Consider the following 20,000-nt stretch of genomic DNA (forward strand, 5'->3'; position numbering starts at 1 on the left):
GATACACACCTGTACAACAGGTAGGTCAGATACACACCTGTACGACAGGTAGGTCAGATACACACCTGTACGACAGGTAGGTCAGATACACACCTGTACGACAGGTACGTCAGATACACACCTGTACAACAGGTAGGTCAGATACACACCTGTACGACAGGTAGGTCAGATACACTCCTGTACGACAGGTAGGTCAGATACACACCTGTACGACAGGTAGGTCAGATACACTCCTGTACGACAGGTACGTCAGATACACTCCTGTACGACAGGTAGGTCAGATACACACCTGTACGACAGGTAGGTCAGATACACACCTGTACGACAGGTAGGTCAGATACACACCTGTACTGTGTGTGTGTGTGTGTGTGTGTGTGTGTGTGTGTGTGTGTGTGTGTGTGTGTGTGTGTGTGTGTGTGTGTGTGTGTGTGTGTGTGTGTGTGTGTGTGTGTGTGTGTGTGTGTGTAAAGTGGGCGGAAGAGAAAGAGGAAGCTGACATGTTGTAGATGCGACCAGAGCAGAGTTAGTGGAATAAGTTGAAGTTTTGTACACAGTGTGTGCCGTGTCCAGAAACAGGATTTTTTTAACCCCGACGTTATTCACGTTATACCGTTGGTCCTGGAGGTAACCGGTCTCCGCTGGTTCTCTGACCACGGTGGAAACGAAGCGACCAGGAGAGGTTAACACACTGACCATTTTAACAGCTTATTAACGTGCGCTTGTTGCCCCGTGTGAGCTGATGTCCTCATCTGTTGACATTTCCGAATGCCTTCCTACAGCTGCTTCATAAAAGCTTTCCACACAAACACACATAGCCTACATGTGTCATTAGTATGAGAAAAAAAATGAGATTTTAACTGTCGGGCTCGGACAGAAAAATTCGGCCCGATCCGGACTCTACGCCACGCCACTAATCTCAAGTTAGTTGTCAGTAGATTAGTCAACGTGGCCGGTGCATGGCTGCCTCCTGTGTTCTTCCGTAGTCCTATTAAAATGGAGTAAGTGTTGAGGTGTTTGTGTCTGCAGGGGGAGCAGAAGATCATGGTGACATACGGACAGGATCCCATCGCCAAGAGCCCCTTCGTGGTCAGCGTGGCTGCACCGCTGGATCTGAGCAAAGTCTCTGTGGACAACCTGGATGGAAGTAAGAAACCTGTCGTTATCTGTGAAGTGATGTAAATGTTAAAGGTCCCATGGCATGAAAATATTAGGGGACCACTAAGGTCTATATAAAAGAGACTTCAGATACAGTATTAGGGGACCACTAAGGTCTATATAAAAGAGACTTCAGATACAGTATTAGGGGACCACTAAGGTCTATATAAAAGAGACTTCAGATACAGTATTAGGGGACCACTAAGGTCTATATAAAAGGGACTTCAGATACAGTATTAGGGGACCACTAAGGTCTATATAAAAGGGACTTCAGATACAGTATTAGGGGACCACTAAGGTCTATATAAAAGACTTCAGATACAGTATTAGGGGACCACTAAGGTCTATATAAAAGAGACTTCAGATACAGTATTAGGGGACCACTAAGGTCTATATAAAAAGGGACTTCAGATACAGTATTAGGGGACCACTAAGGTCTATATAAAAAGGGACTTCAGATACAGTATTAGGGGACAACTAAAGTCTATATAAAAGAGACTTCAGATACAGTATTAGGGGACCACTAAGGTCTATATAAAAGAGACTTCAGATACAGTATTAGGGGACCACTAAGGCCTATATAAAAGAGACTTCAGATACAGTATTAGGGGACCACTAAGGTCTATATAAAAGAGACTTCAGATACAGTATTAGGGGACCACTAAGGTCTATATAAAGAGACTTCAGATACAGTATTAGGGGACCACTAAGGTCTATATAAAAGAGACTTCAGATACAGTATTAGGGGACCACTAAGGTCTATATAAAAGAGACTTCAGATACAGTATTAGGGGACCACTAAGGTCTATATAAAAGAGACTTCAGATACAGTATTAGGGGACCACTAAGGTCTATATAAAAGAGACTTCAGATACAGTATTAGGGGACCACTAAGGTCTATATAAAAGCATCCAAAAAGCAGCATGTCATGGGACCTTTAAAAGAACATGACATTTCGTGGCTGGGTTGGCTCAGTGGGTAGAGCAGGCACACATATACTGAGAGGCTTATGCCTCGACGCAGAGGTCCAGGGTTCAAATCCGACCTGTGATGATTTCCTGCAAGTCAGCAGCAATGTCATTTCCCCTCTCCCTTTTTTTTATTTTTAAATGCAGTATTTGGTACTGATGGAGGCCTCTCTAGGACTCATTTCTACATCATTGGTAAATTGATGACTGTCTTTCAGGAGCTGAGGTTGATCAGGAGCAGCAGTTCATGGTGGACACTAAGGGGGCAGGAGGTCAAGGTCTCCTGGAGGTGGCAGTGGTGAGTGTTTAGATCACCATCAGTCTCGCATTGCCAGACCTTTCTCCACAGAGCTGTGGAGTAAGGTCTGCCTACACCACCGATACATTCTGGGTTGCATTTAATTTCTTCTTTACACCAATCACAATCGTCTTGGGCGGCGCTAAGTTCCAGACGGTGGCTCTGCAAAGTAGTCTCGGGAAGGAACTTATTTTGGTGGAACATTTGCACCCTGCAAAAGAAAACGTCACATCAGTATTAATTGAAGTAAAATACTTGTGTGTGAAGTAGGGGTGGGAATCACCAGAGGCCTCACCATACGATATCATCCCGATTCTTATGTCACGATACGATATTATTGCGATTTTAAACATATTGCAATATTCTGCGATATATTGCAATTCATTAACTTTTTTCCAACTTAAATTTTTTCCCAATTTCAAATTATGTCCCCCAAAAGGAAACTTTGTCAACATCTGTTTTATCTAAAAGATACATTTCTCTGTTTGTTCATCTCACTTCCACTGTATTGCTGCAAAATCTGATTGTCAAGCAGACAAACCGGAAAATCGAGGCATACCTGCCTTATTACACGATCTAAATCTTCTTCAAAACATGCCTTTTTCGCGTGTAGCTTGCTTTGTCCCTCACTTTCCTGGAAATGTACTTGATTGACCATTGATCCAGACTAGATCGCTTTAAGCTGTAGGGGTACACGATTCAATATCGATATTTAGGCTCAAGATTTGATTCAAAATCGATTTTTCAGTACAAAAAACCAAACGATTTACAGTATGTAAATGTATTTAAGTTTTTTGAAATTTTATGAATCTATTTTAGAATCGGTAGAGCTTGAATCGCGATACAAATTTGAATCAATATTTTTGCAACAACATAAAGGCTGACAACACTTTGTTGTTGGTTTTGGCTTTTCACAGGATTGGTTTACAAAAATAGTTTACAACAAATATAGAAAATAACCAGACTTGTACTATAAAGGTGACTCTGTGTGTGTCTCTCTGTGTGTCTCTCTGTGTCTCTCTGTGTGTCTCTGTGTGTGTCTCTGTGTGTGTGTCTCTGTGTGTGTGTCTCTGTGTGTGTGTGTGTCTGTGTGTGTCTGTTAATAGCTGAGTCCCAGCCAGCGGGCAGTGAAGTGTAAAATGGAGCCTCAGCCCGGTAAAGCAGACGTCAGTCTGGTCCGTTTCACCCCCACAGAGGAGGGGGTCCACGCTGTCAACGTGTCCTACGACGGACACCCGGTCCCTGGGAGCCCCTTCCCTGTGGAGGCCCAGCTGCCTCCAGACCCCAGCAAGGTAACATCTCTCAAAACCATGTTTCCATACCTCCCTCCCTAAGGATCCCAGTTTCTTTCCTTTTCTTTTCCTTAAAGTTGTTACTCTTGCATAGATGTTTAAAGAAGTCAATCTTGTCTCCTCTGTGTCTTGATGACATTTATTTATGAAGACCAGCATGAAAATAGACAAAAAAAAACACTAAAACAAGTAAACGATAATGTTTATAGTCTATTCCCACTGTATACTTTCAAGGAGAATACAGAAGAAGTGAAAATAAAAACATTTATAAGAATGCATGTACAATTTCTAGTTGCATCCACAACAAAGGGAACACAGATACTGATTAAGCTCTGCAGTGTAAATCTGACTACAACTAAACTCTTGTAGTCAGATTTACACTGCAGAGGTGAGACACTGAATCATAAATTACTTTTATTATTGTGTACTTGTTTGTTGTGAGTCCAGGATGTCCTTTCATAACGTTCCCATGGCAACAGGGCCTAAACGGCTGCTCTTGTGTGAAGTAAACAACATTTTTCAACTTTCTGCTGAGATATATTATGGGACTTTTTTGCAACGAAAATGCAGGGATTATGAAATCATGCAAGCACCGCATATTTTGCGCGGAAATCGGCAATTTATGTGGCGAAAGTGCGGCATATTTGAAAAATATAAATATAAATATGCAGACTTTGGTTGATTATGCATTTAATTATCAACATATCGCATAATCACGTTTTTCTGGAGGGACTGAAAACAAAACTCATGAAATAAATGTTAAATAAAGCAATAAAAGAGGCTTCATGGCGTCCTAATCGTCCCCTCCAGGTGAAGGCCTTCGGTCCTGGTCTGAAGGGCGGTCTGGTAGGAAACCCTGCAGAGTTCACCATCGACACCAAGGGCGCCGGCACCGGTGGTCTGGGTCTGACGGTGGAGGGGCCGACCGAGGCCAAGATCGAGTGTTCGGACAACGGAGACGGGACCTGCTCCGTGTCCTACCTGCCCACCGAGCCCGGGGACTACCTGGTCAACATCCTGTTTGAGGAGGTCCACATCCCGGGCTCGCCATTCAAAGCCGACATCCAGATGCCCTTTGACCCCTCTAAGGTTGTGGCGTCGGGGTCGGGCCTGAAAAGAGCCAAGGTGAGCGTCTTTAGAGCGGAGAGCTTCAACAGGGGGTCTGGGACCCCTAGGGGGTCCTCAGAGTCATTGCAGGGGGGGGCCTCCAAATAAAAAAATTAAAAAGTCTTAACATGATTCCAACATATCATTAGCTAATATAAATCCCCACTGATGATAGGCTTACTGGCCTCTAGGTAATGTAGCCACTAAGGTAGCCCTCCACAGATACAGTTCATCCCAAAGGATTGACTGTTGCACATCATGAATTATAAAATAATTCATAAAATCATGCTGACAATTATTAGGATAGCTTGAATAGTTTAGTATTCTATGCAAAAAAAGGTATCTATAAAGGCTTTAGGCTGCCCTAAATATACAAATATAAAAGAAATAAATATACTTAATTTTTATACAATATATGTAGTAGGGGGTCCCTGATCAGTTTCTGTTTCAGTTAAGGGGTCCTTGACTTAAAAAACGTTGAAGCCCCCTGCTTTAGAGGGAGATAGAAGCTAAAAATTATGCATTTTTAGAAACCTGATAAAACATTCATCAGTTTAAATCAGATTTTGGATTAATTTAGAAACTATGTTGTTGCGATATGTTGTACAAATCGCTTTGAGCCTCTGACTCTCGCAGTATGAAGTCTGATCCGGCTTGTTGTGGGTCCGTGCAGGTTGGAGAGACCAGTGTGGTGAACGTGGACTGTTCCCGGGCCGGACCGGGACAACTCAGCCTGGAGGCGGTACCAGACTCCTCCCAGACCAGTCCTACCGGCTTAGCACCAGGCTCTGGTAACCCTGATTTCATTCACCAGGAACCAGTATACACACTATTACTAGTCACTATTACCTGTAAATGAGCATACTGGTGCTTGTACATGCTTTCAATCTGTACGTTAGTATTGAACACTTTCCAAGTTGTCCATTAGTTGTTAGTATTTCCTTCATATATGATTTAGGGCAGGGGGTTCTCAAACCTTTTTCAATAACGTTCCCCCTTTTTGAATTGTGTTTTTAAGCCCAGTACCCCCTGACCAGCTCAAAACATTTTGACATCTATATAAAGAGGAACAATACAGCGTCAGCAGTGATAGATTTACTAAACAACAACCTTGTAACTGAAAAACATTTAAATGCTACATTTCAAATGTTCAGAATCCATCACTTAATTCATTCATTATTATAGTATAATTATTATAGGAATTATGCATGAGCATTTTACAAAAAGATCACATACCCCCTGCAGTATTCCAAAGTACGCGTACCCCCTATTTGAGAAACACAGATTTTAGGGGGATGATAACAATTGAGATCCATGAGCTGTTCTGAGCACACATCGCTGGTCGTCTGTGTGACATCATCATCATCGGTCAGCTGCTCACATGATTGGCCTTCTTCTAAAATATTAGAAACCCCAAAGCAGAGCCAGAAAAACCCAAGATGTTATAAATTTGGTGTTGCTCCGTTAACTCTGAGACCAGAAGTGAACAAGCGACCGTATTGATCGTGTTTGGTGCGTTTGACAAAGTGCAGTGTGAACGGAAAACCGAACCAAAGTCCACCGAACTATTGGTGCGAAGGCGCCCTAACATAGCGGTCTAAAATTCAAAAGAACAGCCTATATTTGAGATATTTAGACGGTCCTAGGTTCTGTGATTATAAATGTAAAAACGTGCTTGTTTTGTTCCAGGTGTTAAAGCGAAGACGGAGGTGGTGGACAACAAAGACGGGACCTACACAGTGACCTACGTCCCCCTGACCGCCGGCATGTACACCCTGCTGCTGAAGTACGGAGGAAAGGCCGTCCCCGGTTTCCCTGCCAAGGTGACGGTGGATCCTGCCGTCGACACATCCAAAGTCAAAGTGTTCGGACCCGGAGTGGAAAGACAAGGTGCAGTATGGTCCATCTGGGTCGCTGTGTGTGTGTGTAGCTCTTCTTGCTCTAAGAAAAGGTGGCAACTTACTTACTTTGTGCTCTAGAAATAACAAAACGTACTAGGGGTGGGGGGAAAAAATCGATACAGCATAGTATCGCAATATTTTCTGTGGCAATACTGTATCGATACACAGACGCCAAGTATGGATATATTATTATATATATGTGTTGGTCAGTTTGTCTGCTTGACAATCAGATTTTGCAGCAATACAATTGAAGTGAGATGAACAAACAGAGAAATGTATCTTAAAACAGATGTTGACAAAGTTTCCTTTTGGGGACATAATTTGAAATTGGGGAAAAATTTGAAGTTGGAAAAAAGTTAATGAATTGCAATATATCGCAGAATATTGCAATAGGTTTAAAATCGCAATAATATCGTATCGTGACATTAAGTATGGTGATGATATGGTATCGGGAGGCCTCTGGTGATTCCCACTCCTAAAACGTACCATTAAATGCTTTTTGTTAAGATTTTGTGCCTCACCATCAAGACCCCCAGTGACTCTTAGTGTCAGTTTACCTCAGAGATGGGGACTCGAGTCTGAGACTCGGACTCGAGTCGCACTTAAGTCGCACAAACAGCGGACTTCAGACTTGATTCGGCCTAGACCCAAAATACTTCAGACTCGAGCTTCGAGACTCGTCAACAACCTGTTTTCATGCAATTATTGCTTTTTAAATGTATTCACGTATTTCTATTTTCTTTTATTGGCGCATATACGTTGGGGAAACGTATGACGAGCTGCATGTCCCCGGCCCTTTGCCATAATGTGCAACGTAACGCATGCGTTACAGTCCTCCCAGAAAAATGCAGAGTTTTTTTGTGATTGTTGCGGGGCAAAAATCCTTGATTATGCGGCATGTTTTCTTAAAAAATGCGATGGAATATGCTCTATATGATATTTATGCAGTTTTATGCGATGACATTGCGGGAACTTGCAAAAACTGTGGTTTGATGAAAAAAAAAAAGTGATTTTCCCCCACACCCTGCTTTTCGATGATGTTCACGTAGTAATTACGTCACTTCATAATGTTCCCATGGCAACAGGGGGAAATGGCTGCTCTTGTGTGAAGTAAATGCTAAATTTTTCAACTTTCTGCTAAGATATATTATGGGACATTTTTGCAACGAAAATGCGGGGATTTTGAAATCATGCAAGCCCCGAATATTTTGCGCAGAAATCAGCAATTTATGCGGCGAAAGTGCGGCGAATTTGAAAAAAATGCTTCCCCCCACATAAATATGCAGACTTTGGCTGATTATGCATTGAATTATGCGATCGCATAATTGCGTTTTTCTGGAGGGACTGCCGTTATGCCTTATGTGCACACACTTGCATATAAAAATACATTGACGATGGTGACAAGTCCTCCCGGAGTTGTGCCTTTTGTTATTAGTTTTGCTTTCAATAACTTGGTTAATGTAATGTAATGTAAACAGTGGCAGTAAGAGAACAGCTACATGCCAGATAAATGATACCAGATCAATGTCAGACTTCATCAGTCTTCTCCAAACACCCCTAAATAGGTCAGTCACTCACGCTAATGTGAAAGAGACGCTACATTTAGCAGATATCGTCACAGGTAACAAGCTAACCATCGCTAAGTGTTGTGCTAATGCTGGGAACAGGCAGATTGTATCTTTATAGTTGTATCCACATGATGGGACAGACCAGGTCCGAGGGCTAGAGGGATGTGTTAAGTAGACCCCATAAAGATATCCCACAACTGATTTTAATACTGGACTGTCTGGACATGCTTTGAATTCATAAGATTTATGGGATCAGATGGCCGGAGACTTGAGACTCGACTTGGACTTCCAAAAAATGACTTGTGAACATCTCTGGTGTACCTAATCACCACACTTCACACAACCTTCATCTTGGACTTTACATCTCAACCCCATTCGGCCTCTTTTTCTTTTGCAACAGTTATTTTCTATTTATATATTTGTTTTTCTGTATTTATTGTGTATTTCGTATTAATGCTTAATAAAAAAATCCCTTCTCTCTTCTCCAGCTGTTTTCAGAGAAGCCACCACATCGTTCACGGTGGACGCGCGTCCTCTGAGCCGGCGAGGAGGAGACCACGTGAAGGCGGAGGTCAGGAGCCCGTCCGGCGCGCTGACAGACAGTCCGATTACCGACAACGCGGACGGGACCTACACCGTGGAGTACACGCCGTTTGAGAACGGTAACGCACCTGCTGCACCCGTGTGTTCCAGACTGAAATCTCTACCTTTTAAACTATTTTACTGTAATTTATTTAATTTAATTTTAATTTAATTTGTTTATTTAGATAGGGACAGTGCATATTAATGGACATCAGTACAAGTACACAATGTAAATATGCTAGTTAGCACCATAGCTAATTAAGAATAGAATAGACTTTAATTGTCATTGTGCAGTTAGTTTATTTTTTTAACTCACAACAGTCAAACATCCATAGAGACAAGAAACAAACGAGACCGAAAAGGTGCAGGCTGAAGCCAGAGCTTATTACACCTATACCCTTTTTACTTAAAATTATATTTTTTCATACAAAAATTAAGTCCAATACATTTTGTGCACCTTCTGGTATTCACACTTCTGTTTTTATATTTGTTAATCACCTTATATTTAAATAATTCTTTTAATCGGTTACACTTTTTCAAGTCGATTTCTAATTGGAACCATACAACGACTTGCTTGTGCAGCCTCTAAAACAATACTCACTTTCATATACACACTCACACAATAGGTAAAATAAGATAAAAATATAAAAACATTATTATCAAGGAGTCCCATTACATAGAATCCCTATCTAGAAGGTGCAACTGTGCCGACTGGGGGGTGGGGGGAGCATGGTTTTTCAGTTGTGGACTGTTGGATATAGACAGTTGTGCAGCCTGGAGGTGCGTGCTCTAAAAGCCCGATCCAGCTGCCAGATGGAAGCAGGGAGAAGAGAAGGTTTGGGGGGTGTGTCTCATCCTGCAGAATATTGTGCGCTCGGCAGAGGCAGCGTAATTTGCATCTATTGTCCCTAGGCAGATACATAAAAAGAAAAACATAAAAACAGTAACAATCATGCAACACCCTCATATAGGGCTGGGCTATATGGAGAAAATCAAATATCCCAATATTTTACACCAAATACCTCGATATCGATACCGCAACAATATTGTAGTGTTGACTGTTGGTGCTTTCACTAAATATTTACACAATGGGATTTTTTCAAAGAACATTTTTTGGGGCATTTTAGGCCTTTGACAGGACAGATGCAGAAATGAAAAAAAAGAATGGTGGAATGACACGCAGCAAAGGGCCGCAGGTCTGAGTCGAACCAGGGCCCGCTGCATCGAGGAGTAAACCTCTATATATGGGCGCCTGCTCTACCAACTGAGCTATCTGGGTACCCCACAATGAGATTTTAGATCAATAATCATCAGTAATGTGGATATAATGACTAAGTGGGTAAAAGGTGAATAATAGAACAGTTACAACAGTCTGGTAAGATCAGAAGTGACATCACTCTACTGTAACACAGCCTTTAAAACCAGGAAAAGACACTTATGTCATATCACGATATTACGATATCCAAAATCTAAGACGATATCTAGTCTCATATCACGATATCGATATAATATCCATATATCTACCCTCCATAGTTTGAGAGGCAAGACAAACCCTAACAGTTGAGACAAAATACAACACTGTGTGTGTGTGTGTGTGTGTGTGTGTGTGTGTGTGTGTGTGTGTGTGTGTGTGTGTGTGTGTGTGTGTGTGTGTGTGTGTGTGTGTGTGTGTGTGTGTGTGTGTGTGTGTGTGTGTGTGTGTGTGTGTGTGTGTGTGTGTGTGTGTGTGTGTGTGTGTGTGTGTGTGTTTTTCAGGCGTCCACAGCGTCCAGGTTCTGTATGACGACACAGCGGTTCCTAAGAGCCCGTTCAGGGTGTCTGTGTCGGAGGGATGTGACCCCAGCAGGGTGGTGGCTACCGGCCCCGGGCTGCAACAAGCCCTGACGGACAAGCCCAACAACTTCAACATCATCACCAGGTAGTAGGACCCTGCAATTAATCGAAATGTAATCGTGATTATGATTTTGGTTCACAACGATCACAAAAACAGAATAATCGAGAAAAAACAATTATTTAGCTCATTACCTCAGCAAGTAAACTCTTATTTTCTCTCGTGTTCTGAATGAAAAGATAAAGTTTAAATAGGAAAAAGTATTAAAGGCAAATTTCACAGTTTTTTTACTGTTGATTTATGTAACTTTTTCCACCGTTTTTTAAGTTCAATAACTGCAACATCTTTCCAGAAGTCAACGAGTAATCGTGTTAAATTATCGTGATTTCAATATTGACCGAAATAATCGTGATTATATATTTTTCCATAATCGAGCGGCCCTACCAGGTAGTGTTGGCAGCAAAAGGGCAGAGACTAGTTTTGATTCGTGTAGCGTTTAGTTGCAGTGAAAAAGTCTCTAGCTTCAGGGTCACACTGTCGCTGATTTTGGGGTGTGTTGCTCCGTCACCAGAGGGGCAGGTATTGGCGGTCTCGGCATCACCGTGGAGGGTCCGTCAGAGTCGAAGATGTCTTGCAAAGACAACAAAGATGGCAGCTGCAGCGTGGAGTACGTTCCCTTCACCCCCGGCCTCTACGACGTCAACATCACCTACGGAGGAGAGCACATCCCCGGTGAGATTAGGCTTTTTTGGGGGGCATTTTTAGGCCTTTATTGACAGGACAGCTGAAGAAATGAAAGGGGAGAGAGAGGGAACGAGCTGCAGCAAAGGGCTGCAGGTTGGAGTCAAACCCGGGCCCACTGCGTCGAGGAGTAAGCCTCTATATATGTGGGCGCACGCTCTACCAACGGAGCTATCCGGGCGCCTGAGGTTAGATTTCTTTTAAAGCCATGTCATGCTGGTGACGAACGGCATTGTGTGGTTTTATGATTGGCAGGATTGGTTGGTTGGTTGGGTGTGAAGTGAAATATCTAAAAGGATAAGTTTGATTATATTCTATACTTTTATTATGGCCAAAAAATACCTAAAACAACAATGTGTTAGTCCATCTCTCCATACTTTCTGACTTTCCTACCCCGACTGTAGCACTCAGCCCCAAGTCCACTGGTAAAATCTCTTCTCCCAAATATACATACAAATGTACAGAAGTTTTTTTTTAAAAAGGCTCAGTAATCAGCTGGTCACTGTAGTTTTTTATCAAATTAACAGGAGTGAAGGTTGCATTTGTTGGGGACTATTTTCAGCGGCGCATTAATCAACGTTTGGTGCTCTACTTTGTGTGTGTGTGTGTGTGTGTGTGTGTGTGTGTGTGTGTGTGTGTGTGTGTGTGTGTGTGTGTGTGTGTGTGTGTGTGTGTGTGTGTGTGTGTGTGTGTGTGTGTGTGTGTGTGTGTGTGTGTGTGTGTGTGTGTGTGTGTGTGTGTGTGTGTGTGTGTGTGTGTGTGTGTGTGTGTGTGTGTGTGTGTGTGTGTGTGTGTGTGTGTGTGTGTGTGTGTGTTCATTAGACCAGCCGATCTGCCGGGGGTTTGATTTCTCCCTGCAGCTCAGGCTGGAAACCTGTATGTTTTATCTATCCTGCTTCCATTACAAATCTGCGGGAACCAATCACAAACTGGCTTATCCACCTGGCGCGCTATTGGCTGGTTTAACACGATGACAGAAAAAAGCGACCAAGCAGCTTCTTGTTTACATTCAGCGCAGCAACCCGTTGATGCTGCTGTCGCTGCTACGTCACCCAGATCGTTGGTCTGATCTGATTGGTTGAAGGACTATCCGATTGCGTGCAGAGTCATTTGAACTACGCCCGTTGATCCCGCCTCTTGTGCAGTCGAAGATCCAGAGCAGACTCCCCAGACTAATGTTGAATCTTAAAGGATTGAGCTTGGTCTGCTGATAGCCAGACTAAGGGTCCTATCTTGCACTCAGTGCAATTGCCTTTGTACAGCAACACGTGTATCATTCCTATTTTCTACCAGACACACAGCGGACTTTTCCCAACATGACATCATCACTTTGTGTAAACATACACGCCACTTTCTAAAGCCACGTGGCGTGTTATCGCGAGGCTACGGTTGGGTTTAGGAAACATCACATGCGGGACCCGATCCCCGGTCTCCTGGGTGAAAGTCCCTACGCAGATCTTCTCCCTTTCATACTACTCAATTCACACGCAATCCCAAGGTAATGTAAGTCAACGGAGGCCAAACGGCGTTGATAAACACGCTAACAAGCGATTATGCGTCTTGATAACACGCCAGTAATGGCGTACCAATTGGCGTCAAAGTCATACATACGCCACTTCATGACATCAGTCTGCTTATCCTTAAAATTTAGATGGATATATTGTCATGGAAATTGTCCCTAACATGTCGGTTTATTTCCTAAAGGCACTTTAATGTTGATTTCCTTTATAACACTGTGTTAGCTTTGCTCTCATTTCCACCTGTAAACAGGCAGTAAAAGATGTTGCTGATGTTATTGCCTAATAAAAGAAGTGCCGAGTGTTTCAGTTTAATGTTTTAAAGATGTGGTTGCAGTTAAAAAAAAGCCACAGCTGGGTTTTATTGACTTAGTTCAGGAAAAGCTCAGCGTGGTCTCCTGGTTTGACACCTTTTCATAGACAGCTGTTGGTTTGGGGTTCTGCAGAATGCTTCAGGGTGCAGAAACCACATTACCCAGAAACCCTGTCAAGAAATGTACAGTAACACCAGGATGAACTCTATAGAGCAGGGGTCTTCAACAGGGGGTCTGGGACCCCTAGGGGGTCCTCAGAGTCATTGCAGGGGGCCCTCCAAATTATTGTTAATTTTTGAACGTTTTAAAAGAAAAATGTAAAAGTCTTAACATGATTCCAACATATTATTAACCAATATAAATCCCCACTGATGATAGGCTTACTGGCCTCTAGGTAATGTAGTCACTAAGGTAGCCACCCACAGATACAGTTCATCCCAAAGGATTGACTGTTCCACATCATGATTTATAAAATAATTCATAAAATCATGCCGACAATTTATAGGCTATTTGAATAGCTTGAATAGTTTAGTATTCTGTGAAAAAAAAGGTATCTATAAAGGCTTTAGGCTGCCCTAAATATACAAATATAAAAGAAATAAATATACTTAATTTTATACAATATATGTAGTAGGGGTCCCTGATCCGTTTCTGTTTCAGTTAAGGGGTCCTTGACTTAAAAAACGTTGAATTATTTCCCTTATTAATAAAAAAGCAAAGGGTGGCTACTTTGAAGAATCTAAAATATAAGACATGTTTTCAGTTATTTCACACTTTTTTGTTAAGTACATAATTCCATATGTGTTCATTCATAGTTTTGATGCCTTCAGTGAGAATCTACAATGTAAATAGTCATGAAAATAAAAAGGAAACACATTGAATGAGAAGGTGTGTCCAAACTTTTGGCCTGTACTGTATATAGATAGATAGATAGATAGATAGATAGATAGATAGATAGATAGATAGATAGATAGATAGATAGATAGATAGATAGATAGATAGATAGTATAGACAGCAGGAGCACTTACACAAAGAGATCTGAGTAGACATCAGATATTAAGATAGCTTTCTCACGTCATATTCAACCTCCAACACCCTGCTTTACGATGATGTTCACGTCGCGTAATGACGTCACTTCATAACGTTCCCATGGCAACAGGGGAAAATGGCTGCTCTTATGTGAACATAGATATGTTTATATCTATGTTGTGTGAAGTAAACGCAAAATTTTTCAACTTTCTGCTAAGATATGTGACTTTTTTTGCAAAGTAAATGCGGGGATTATGAAATCATGCAAGCCCCGCATATTTTGCGCGTGGGAAATCGGCAATTTATGCGGCAAAAGTGTATAAAGTGCATAAATATGCGGACTTTGGCTAATTATGCGTTGAATTATGCGATCACAGATAGTTAGGCTAACATTTTCTGTTCCTGTTATTTCCAGGAAGTCCATTCAAGGTCCCTGTGAAGGACGTGGTGGACTCCAGTAAGGTCAAGGTGTCTGGTCCCGGTGTTGGGTCAGGGGTCAGGGCCAAACTCCCACAATCCTTTATGGTGGACTGCAGGAAGGCCGGTGTGGCGGCGCTGGCCGTGGCCATCACGGCTCCTAAAGGTGTCGCGGAACCGGTGGAGGTGACGGACAACGGAGACGGGACCCACCTGGTGTCCTACACGCCGTCGGTGGAGGGACCGTACTCGGTGGCTGTCCAGTACGCAGAGGAGGACGTCCCACGCAGGTACTCAGCAGTACTGCAGTATAGAGGCGCTAATGTTCAGTTCAGTCCAACTTTATTTATATAGCACGTTTAAAAACAACCACAGTTGACCAAAGTGCTTAACAAGCTCCAAAAAGCAAAGAGATAATATACACAAATAAAGCACAATATACAATACAAAATAACTAACAAAAGAATAAGGTCCATATATCAAAGCTCACCTGGAATTGAAAGCCAATGAATAATAGTGGGTCTTAACCCTTGTGTGGTCCTTTGGGTCTTGGTGACCCAAAGGACAACACAAGGGTTATTCCAGCACCTTAGTTTTGTTTGTTTGTACAGCATTTTGGTCAGCTTAAACTGTGTTTAAATGTGCTCTAGAAATAAACTTTACTTACTTACTTACTTTACAAAAGACAGGGTTTAGAGAGCAATTCTCAACAAAGTAAACAAAAGTACATAACCCTTGTTTTGTCCTTTGGGTCACTGGGACCCGAAGGACAACATAAGGGTTAAGCATGGACTTGAACGTTTCAACGGTCCGAGCTGTTCTTACATGAATAGGTAAACTATTCCAGAGGTTTCGGGCAGCCACTGAAAAGTTGTTCAGGAGTGAACAAAATCAGATGTGCAGAATCTGTGGATATTCGTATCTATTTTTTTGTTGTCACAGACCTTAAAGGTGCAGTAGGTAAGACTTCTAAAACTACCTTTCTGTCATATCTGCTGAAACTGACCCTATGTTCCAGTAGAACTACATGAAGCAGGTCATTAAAATAAATCCAGCTCCTCTGGCTCCACCTACAGCCTGGAGTGAGATATACAAACATCCACCTCTCCCTGTTCAGATGCACCAATCAGGGCCAGGGGGGGAGTGTCTAACTGTTCAGATGCACCAATCAGGGCCAGGGGGGGGGTGTCTAACTGTTCAGATGCACCAATCAGGGCCAGAGGGAGGTGTGTAACTGTTGAGATGCACCAATCAGGGCCAATCACTGCTCATGCACAGGCATTCATTCTCCCTTGTGGGGGGAGGGGCTTAGGATCTTCACAATCCTACCTATAGCACCTTTTTAATAAGTAATCAGGTTTACAATAAAATGAAAAGTGAAAGACAAAATCGGATTCGGATCTGCAGAATATGTGGAATTGTTTTTCATGCGATTGAACGGTTAGTATTTAGTTTGATTTGGTCAGCAATCGTACTACTACTTGGAGTGTAGCTAAATGTTTCAACAGTTTATCAATTAATTTGAGCTATTTGAACTGTTTAGTTATTACTTTCAGCTACCTGTTCAAACTTCTGTGCTCACTTACTAGCTAGTTTCCACTTAACGCTCTTAAATAACTGCAACACTGAGGCCCGCTACACGCTGGCTGCGTGTCCGTTTATATTTCGGCTCCCATGGTAACGGGTTAGAGCGTGCATGCTAGAAATAGAACCGGCGCCTATTTTTCACACGACACGCCAGCGTGTTGGAAGTGTTTCCAGACAACATAGAATAGGAAAAGATGTTTATATGTCATTTAGACACTAATACACATTAATAAATGACATGTTGATCTTTGAAAGTCTCAAGGTTTTGACATAAATGCAGATATATATAAATGTAATTTATTAAAATTCATAATAATCGATTTTCAAATATTGCATCGGTCAATAAAGAAGGAAATATTTAGGGCTGCCACCTCTTAGTGGATTAGTCGACTAATCGGTCGTTTTGGTCTTCAGATTTCTTTAGTTGATAAGTCATTTTTTATGCTTATTCATGCTTAATTACTCATTTCCAAGAAACTTATGAGCACATTTATGGTAAACACAAGATATTAAAGTGGTGCTTTTGCAGGATTAATTGTGGAGAAACTCAGTTTTACAGATGGTTAATTAACTATATTTATATTGTGCTTTTCTAGTCTTAACCACCTCTCAAAGCGCACAGCTCTGTCACATAAATCAACTAATCGATTGATGGACAAAATCATTAGAAGTGTTAGTGGAGCTAAAATTTCTTTAGTCGAGGACAGCGCTACAAATATTCTGGAGCCTATTTTACCGTCAACACTGCAGATGTTGTCTCTGCTGTAATCAGATCAGAATATATTTATGTTTATGGGAAACATCCATGAGTCCAGACGAGGCTAGCAGCAGTAGCAGCAGCAGCAGTAGCAGCAGCAGCAGTAGCAGTAGCAGCAGCAGCAGCAGCAGCAGCAGTAGCAGTAGCAGCAGCAGCAGCAGCAGTAGTAGCAGTAGCAGCAGTAGCAGTAGTAGTAGCAGTAGTAAGCAGCAGCAGTAGCAGTAGTAGCAGTAGCAGCAGCAGCAGTAGCAGTAGCAGTAGTAGCAGTAGCAGCAGTAGTAGCAGCAGCAGCAGTAGCAGCAGCAGTAGCAGTAGCCAGCAGCAGCAGCAGTAGATACAGTAGCAGAGTAGCAGCAGCAGCAGTAGCAGTAGCAGCAGCAGCAGTAGCAGCATAGCAGTAGTAGTGCACAGCAGCAGCAGTAGCAGCAGTAGCAGTAGTAGCGGAAGCAGTAGTGGCATAGTAGGCAGCAGAAAGTAGTAGGCAGTACGAGCAGCAGCAGCAGCAGCAGTAGCAGTAGTAGCAGCAGTAGCGTAGTAGCAGTAGCAGCAGCAAGCAGTAGTAGCTGGTAGCAGCAGCGCAGTAGCAGCAGCGTAGTAGCATAGAGCTGCAGAGCGGGAAAGCAGAAGCAGTAGGTTGCGCAGGCAGCAGTAGCAGGTAAAAGGGTGGGGAGAAGTAGAGAAGCAAAACAACAGAGAAAAACAATCACCACAGAAACATCGAGCCAGTGCGTGTATCGGCCTTAGCCGCCCAGGTGGCAGCTGACTCTGACATTGACACAAACATTCTTTTGTTGTGTGGGCGGGTGTGTGTGTGGTTTTTTGTGTAGTGGGATTTTACACCGAGTGGGCACACAACTCTTGGCACAAGATGGGTTCTTCAACCCTTTTGAAGGTCCTCAACGCTTTTGAAGTTTTTCCAGAGTCTGTCCTTTATTTTATGTCACTTTTCTTTTTTTCCTTCAACACGTTTTCAAAAACTCCACAAATTAAGTATTCTTACTTATATTTATATATTTTACCTCAATAAAGTAAGATTTATTTCAACAGTTAGATAAGCATTTTATTTTACCCATTTGATCTTTCCCTTCCGGTCTCTTTTGTTCCTTGGTCAAAATAACAATAGATAGTATAATATGTAGTGAGCTATACAATAACACTGTGACTTTAGATCTACTTGTGGACTTTGTTTGAGGGGGGGGGGGGGGGAGAATAAATTGGGAATTTAATGTACAATATACAGTAATTAAAGAGAAGGGGTACTAAAACACACTTCCTGGTAGGTGTCCTCCCAAAAAAAAACACACACCACAACAACACACAATAATGACACACACACACATACACAACACACAAACACACACCACAGAGGCAGACAGACAGACACCATATCACACACACTCATAGTAATAACACACACACACAAACACACACACACACACACACACCACACACACAGACACACACACACACACACACAGAGACACACACACACACACACACACACACACACACACACACACACACACACACACACACACACACACACACACACACACACACACACACACACACACACACACACAGTAATTACAGAAATGAGAGAAATGTATCCTCCTAAACTACCTTTCCTAACTTGTATTTCCTGCTTCCGCTCCAGGACCAGGATGGTAAACCTAAGCAGGCCGGTATCCACGACAACGGAGACGGGACGTACCTGGTGTCTTACACCCCCGACCGTACGGGCCGCTACACCATCGTCGTTAAGTACGGCGGCGACGACATCCCCGCCTCGCCTTACAGAGTCCGCGCCACGGCAACCGGAGACGCCAGCAAGTGCACCGTCAGCGGTACGTGATTGATCTGATGGAAATGTTGTAATTTAGCTAAAAAAGCAGGACCGATATTCGGGTAGCAACAACCAGGACACTGCTGTAGGACTGGTGGTTCAGGACATTTATATATATATATATAATATATATAATATATATATTTATATCATGGAACTGTTGACTTTCTCTTTGAGACAGGCCACCGGAAAATGTAAAGGAAAAATAATAATAATAGAAGTTTTTGTCACTTTTTTCAACCTTTTTTGAAGCTTTCCTCAACATTTTAAGTTTTTCTAGATTTTTATCCCTTTTTTGGTCATTTATTTTTTTATTTTTTTGTCACTTTTTTTGAAAATGTTGCCACTTTAAGTTTTTGTGTCTTCTTTCAACATTTTTTTGAAACTTTCCTCAATGTTTTTGAAGTTTTTCTAGAGTTTTCTCCTTTTTTTATATATATATATATATATTTTTTAACTTTTTGTCATTTCTTAAGTTTGTCTCTTTTTTTCAACCTTTTTTGAAACTTTCCTCAACTTTTTTGAAGTTTTTCTAGAGTTTTGTCCCTATTTTAGATATTTTTGTCACTTTTTTTTAAAGTTTTTGTCACTTTATTTTTGTCATTTTTTCAATATTTTTTTGTCACATGTTTGTCTTTTTTCAACCTTTTTGAAGCTTTCCTCAATGTTTTTAAAGTTTTTCTAGATTTTTGTCCCTTTGTTTTTTTTTAACTTTTTGTCATTTCTTAAGTTTGTCTCTTTCTTTCAACCTTTTTCAAGTTTTTCCCGGTTTTTGTCACTTTTTCTGAAGTTTTTTTGAAGTGTTTGTCTCTTTTCAACCTTTTGACTTTGACCTCTTTTTTACATTTTCCTTTTTTCTTTTTTTTTCCTTATTGTCTTGCTTTTTTTTTCTTTTGATTTTTTTTGTCTGTTTTTCATTTTAGTCCCTTTTTCAACCTTTTCTCTAGCTTCTAAATTGATACTAGAACCTGGAAGTAATATTTTATATTTTTTAGTTTGGTGTTTTATCTCACAATGTAATCTGATTTATTTTCATATCCAGGTTTTCATGATGTCAGGCATTTTATTTTACCTATTCTGATCCTGTCTC

At 41.7% G+C, this 20,000-nt stretch overlaps 1 protein-coding gene across 1 annotated transcript in view; it reads left to right on the forward strand.

The window, feature by feature from the left end:
- Nucleotides 1-20,000, forward strand: part of LOC120558182 (filamin-B) — a 94,147-nt gene that overhangs the window by 40,612 nt on the left and 33,535 nt on the right. Inside the window, 11 exon segments of the mRNA XM_039799118.1 lie at nt 1,027-1,144; nt 2,342-2,421; nt 3,528-3,713; nt 4,524-4,838; nt 5,494-5,611; nt 6,510-6,710; nt 8,778-8,951; nt 10,627-10,789; nt 11,274-11,434; nt 14,719-15,049; nt 18,703-18,911. Of these exon segments, the coding sequence (XP_039655052.1) occupies nt 1,027-1,144; nt 2,342-2,421; nt 3,528-3,713; nt 4,524-4,838; nt 5,494-5,611; nt 6,510-6,710; nt 8,778-8,951; nt 10,627-10,789; nt 11,274-11,434; nt 14,719-15,049; nt 18,703-18,911 (2,056 nt within the window).

Source organism: Perca fluviatilis, chromosome 4 (assembly GCF_010015445.1).
Source record: "Perca fluviatilis chromosome 4, GENO_Pfluv_1.0, whole genome shotgun sequence".
NCBI classification, from domain to species: domain Eukaryota; kingdom Metazoa; phylum Chordata; class Actinopteri; order Perciformes; family Percidae; genus Perca; species Perca fluviatilis.